Source organism: Morchella importuna (assembly GCF_003444635.1).
Source record: "Morchella importuna strain M04M26 chromosome Unknown Morimp01GS085, whole genome shotgun sequence".
Classification (NCBI taxonomy): Eukaryota; Fungi; Ascomycota; class Pezizomycetes; order Pezizales; family Morchellaceae; genus Morchella; species Morchella importuna.
Genome location: NW_025763481.1, coordinates 41,165 through 46,585, shown reverse-complemented (window position 1 = coordinate 46,585; position 5,421 = coordinate 41,165). Strand labels below are relative to the sequence as shown.

The following is a 5,421-nucleotide window of genomic DNA, read 5'->3' as shown; positions in this document are numbered from 1 at the left end:
CTCTGACGAGGATGTCTGGATTTGGGCATCTCGTTGCACTGCATATGCCAGCCTTATGTGACAGGGAATCCCAGACATCAGGTCTTTCATTAGTAGTTGATAGTTTGTTTTGTTAGCACCCCATCTCGCTATCTTGAAATGCTGATGTTAAAAGGGGATATCCCTCATGAATGCTGCTCTTGAGAAGTTGGTCTGGCGCGGCCGCTCATACATACTGCGTCCTGGTAATGACTTTCCCCCACAGTTTCTACAACCAAACGCCCACAAAACACCACCGTAGGCTGGATATTTTTGATCGACATGGCGGCCCCCGCAGAGTATAAGCAGCCTAAAGCAAATGTTCGGACAATCAACCCATCCCTGGTCAGGTCTACGAACCCAAACACGCCTATCTCGCCACCATACCAAACCCCCGACACATCCATGGGCGAGCAGCTCCTCAGCGACCTCGATAGAACGAACTATTTTCTCGTCCTTGCAGCTGGAAAAGGCGACAAAAAGGCCGTTAAACAGCATCTCAATGACGGCGCCAACGTCAACGCTCGTATTCCCCCTCCACTGGGAAAATTGAACAATAAGCAGGACGAAGTAAGAGGGAATCCAGAGCCGGGTTGGCTGCTTATCTCAAGCTCTTTGGAGGGGTTAGTTAAGGTGGAAATGGCAAACTGTGAAAGAACAGCGCTACAGGCAGCAGCAGACGGAGGATTTAAGGATGTTGTGGAGCTTCTTCTCGATTATAAGGCGGATGTCAATGCACCTCCAGCTACTGTGTTTGGAAGGACAGCATTGCAGGCGGCAGCAGGGAGTGGAAACTTGGACATCGTCGAGATACTGGTGCTCGAGGCGAATGCGAACGTTAATGCACTACCGGCAGAACAATATGGAAGGACAGCATTGCAAGCTGCTGCAGAGGGTGGTCATTTAGAGGTGGTGCGGTTCCTAATAAACTATTCAGCAAAGATCGACTCGGCGCCGGGGGAGAAGTTTGGGCGAACAGCCTTGCAGGCGGCGGCAGGGGCTGGCTGGGTCGATGTGGTGGATCTTTTACTAACTAAGGAACGATTCCTGGTGAACAGTGATAATGAGGATCCTGCAGAGATTGGAGGAAGAACCGCAATACAGGCGGCTGCAGCGGGGGGGCATGAGAGAGTGGTTGAAATGCTCATCGCAGCCGGCGCCGATGTCAGCGCCCAACCAGCTGCGAACTATGGGACAACTGCATTGGAGGCAGCAGCACATGGAGGCCATGAGAAGGTGTTAAGGCAGCTTTTCGATGCCGGTGTCTTCATAGGCGCTGGTCCTTCCTGCACAATCCTTCACGATGCCGTGGATGATGAGGGCCGGTTAAGGATGCTTCTCCGCTTGTCCAAGTTTCACGTCAATGAAAAGGATCACCTAGGATCAACTCCGCTCCATACCGCAGTCAAAAAGACGAAAGTGGAGTCGGTTAGGCTTTTGATCGATGCAGGAGCCGACCCGGATATTGTTGATATCTCGGGCGCTACGCCACTCCAGACTGCCCTTGAAAAGGGCTCTGAAGAAATATTAAATCTACTTCTTCATAATGGTGCCGGAACGGATCAGCTGAAGGTGGACCGGTATGTAGACTTAATCAAGGCTTCTCACATCACAAAGCAGTATGACGAGCGCGCGATTATCCTCCGGGAAGTGTTACCTCAACGGAGAGCTGTTGAGACAGTTCCTTGGGAGAGTACAGAGATTAAAGATCTTAAGGATGAGAGCTGGTCCTCGCCATCCATTTGTTTGTTCAAGTAGGTCTTGGATGCTCTTCCCCTGCAGGCCGAGGAACAATGATTTAACCATAATTATTCTAGCTCGGACGACAGCCGTGAATACTATAATTACGGTGGCTCATTTTCAGACCCTCGTGTGTATCTCAAGGGATATTACGACGCGAAAAGCCACCAAACTTCAGGATCAACACCGGTGGTGAGCTGGTCTTGGTTAACGGTCCAGAATAACCGAAACCTAGGCTCAACCTACCCTACTGTCTTTCAAGACGGAATTCCTAATAACCAGGCGATATTATCAAAGTCTGACACAGGTAGGAAACGCATTCTTGAATATTATTGTAATAGCTCTGATCTTTCGTGATAGAGGTAATCCTTGTCGCCTACATCAGTTTTGGCGTACCTGCCCAAAGCAACAGTGTGACTACAGAGATGCAGTCATTTCAGGTTACCACTCGGAAAATCGACATCTCGTGGATGATGAGAGAGTTGGAAAGCGCAACAGAAAGCTTCCGGGAACCTCGCTTTCGAGCGGTAACATACGAAAAGTTCCGGGGATCGTTTATGCGGAGTGAAACCATTGAGAGCAATATTAGAGGACCACCGCTCCGGTCAGCAACTTTCAACAGCACAAAAGGAGCGTTTGATAGATCGAGAGGATCATGCCTGCGATCTGTCAACTTCAGAGGAACACTGCGGGTCAAATATCTTAAGATCCCCCGCCATGGCGTAGAGTTTTTTATACTCTTCCTGGACTATGTGCACCTGAACTGGGAGGACCTAATAAAGGCAGCCAAGCTACACCTTACATATATTGTGAGTTAGAAATAACGCTCCTGTAGTGTGAAAGGGTGATATTAACCTTTTGTGGCGCCACAGCGTGATGCACAGCTTAGGAAAGGTGGAACGGAACCCCTGATTACCGAATGTCTGCTGGAAGACAGTCAAAAATGGAACCGCTTTCACGCTGAATTGAACCAACAAGTCCTGAAAGCACAGGAAGTTCTCGATTCGTTCAAAAAGCACGAAGCGCTCTACACGGAACTCGTTGATCCGGAGGACTGGCGAGAAAATCTTGTGGAGATGCCACAAATCAAAGAGTTGAAGAAGAGGATTAACGATTTTGAGTCGAGCTGTGAGCGAAAGATCAAAGACCTTGTGGACGAAACAAAGATAATGATAGACCTTGTGATTGCCCCGCCACTGCCATATTCTCTATAAGCTCTCTAACTCTGGTATGTGCGTAGGAGTTTAGTCTTGTATCTATCGCTGAGGCACGTAGGTCAATTGAGATGTCTATGAGTATGAAAAGACTAAGCTGGATAACGGTATGAGCCTGTCTAGTGAAACTTTAGCTAGGGATCCTAACATAACCTACAGTTTATCTTTCTACCATTAACATTCTGTTCTGTAAGCATCTCTCGATTCCTAACCCCCCCCCCCCATCCCCCGCCCCGCCGGGGAGAGAAAGGTGTGAAATGACTGACATAAGAATAGGGTCTCTTTGGGATGAACGTTAACGTTCTTGAACAAAATCCAAGCTGGTTATGGTATCCTGCAATTGCAGTACCAATACTAGGCTCTGCCCTCATCGTTTGGCTTTTGTTTAAATATATACCTGTTCGTGGCCCATTTTGCCTTAATGACGAGGGCTTGGAAATGCTAATCAAGAGGATACGTGCACTTGCAGGTTGGTATCTGGATCGAGCAAAGAGTTGGAACCTGGATCGAGAAAAATATCGGAGCCCCCATAGAAGCGAAACTCATTGGATCACCTGGAAGGCCCCCTTTAATGTCGCCATATCGACAGGATGAGAACACAAACCCATGGGGATTGGGCATAACACACTCCATGGAACCACCGCCGCGGTCACACGCGGCGTCTAGGTGGCAACAGGCATATCGCACTCGCGAACGCAACCCTACTCAGTGGCTACGGCGCAAGACCAGGGGCAACCAAGCGGGTGGCGATCATATTGTGGACGTGCGCTAGTCCAGGGCTTAGTGGGAAGTAGTGTCTATTATAATTTCTTGGCCTTGAGTGTTTCAACCTTTTTTTTTCGTGGACGGGAACTGCATGTCCGGCGTTTTTGATCATGTTTTATTTCGAAATGTGATGTCTCGAACTGAACTATCCAGGGAGATAATGATAGTATTTTGATCCTTGATCTGTCCGGCCTCTCCCCTCATCGTCATCTGAAAGTTTACCATCGGGGGTTAAAGCTACAAACTATTCCGGTATACAGCTGGGTTTACTATATATTCGACCCAACCCCGGACTGGCTCTGAATGTATCTTGAGACCTTATCAGCATATCCCAGACCGGTTACCACTAGTCAAAATCCTCAATTTTGATATAGCTTAGTGATATATATATAGTAACTAACTCCCGGTACGTGAGTTGTCTTCCAGTTCTTGTCGAGACATCAAAGACGATACCAAGTCCCTAAAACAAACTGGTTATCCAAGTCAGAGATTAAACACCGGTGTGATCTATTCGTCGGACTCTCCATCGTTAGAGCACCCAGACGTAACGCCCCGTTCGAGCTTCAAAAGGCCCATAGGGCCATATTTGGCTGGCTTTACTATTTACCTAGTCGTCCGGGGTATATCATTGCGAATTATGATAACTTGGATATGCAGTACATCCATCAGAACACTGGTGGTCAAATTTCTAGGCCAGAGCATCTGAAACGCCTGGTGGGGTAGTGAAAGTGCGTGATATTACAGGGCAGAGGTGACGGTCGTTGGTGTCTCGAGATAATGGAAATTGATGTAGGGGGACGTTAGGTAAAGTTAGTCTGTTAGGACACGGTGGTCTTGGCCCCTTCCGTTGCAATATGTCAGATTGTGATTGCATGCGATCGAATGTATGGCTCTACTACGGGGGTTAACGCATCAAATGACGCATTTCTGAAATTCTACAGTGGAGGAAATCGATCAATGGATGCATTTACTGTCGAGGTTTTTAGTAAATGAACCAGCTGATGCATTTACAGCTGGGCGATTTCCCGGACACCATTCCTGATGCCTTTCCTGTTCATTCTTTTGGATTATTTTCCTAATGCCTTTATATTGCCTTTATGATGCCTTTCATGACGCATTTCCATGATGCATTTCTATCCATATTTGCTGGATATAAAGCACTCATTGAGGTTAAATTTGTAACAAATGTTATATGGCTGATATGGTGAAGTATCAGCTAAGAATAAGGAGTTCACAGGTTCAGATCCTTTTCAAGTTAAATCTTATTTTTTTGAGAAATCCGATTTATTTGACACATTTCCGAAGCATTCCCGATGCATTGCCGATTCATTGCCAGAAGCATTGCCGATTCATTACCAGATGCATTGCCCTCTCATTGCCAATGCATTGCCCTCCCATTGCCGATGCATTGCCCTCCCATTGCCGATGCATTACCAGATACAAATTATAAGGGAACACAATTCAAATACATTACCCTACACAATTCATCAGCTACACATTACCGATGCATTTTGCTAACACAATCTACGGATTCATTTCTCTCTGGTGGTAGAGTGGTGCGCACACTCTTAAAGGTGATATGGTGGCATACGGGAGTGAAACAATTGTGGCTGCAATAGGGCCTCATAGGCCAATAAGAGGGCATTACTGCCATGGATCAGTCAGATTTGCTTTTCTGGGTATA

At 47.2% G+C, this 5,421-nt stretch overlaps 1 protein-coding gene across 1 annotated transcript; it reads left to right on the top strand.

Annotated features, from left to right (window-relative positions):
- Window positions 1–300: 300 nt before the first annotated feature.
- Window positions 301–3,744, top strand: LAJ45_11687 (uncharacterized protein; the record flags this gene model as incomplete). The annotated part of the gene is made up of 8 exons (XM_046121162.1): window positions 301–1,772; window positions 1,836–2,065; window positions 2,119–2,567; window positions 2,631–2,939; window positions 2,999–3,079; window positions 3,132–3,161; window positions 3,249–3,371; window positions 3,442–3,744. 8 exons carry the CDS (start codon window positions 301–303, stop codon window positions 3,742–3,744), a joined length of 2,997 nt encoding a protein of 998 aa, XP_045965650.1.
- Between the last annotated feature and the right edge of the window lie 1,677 nt (window positions 3,745–5,421).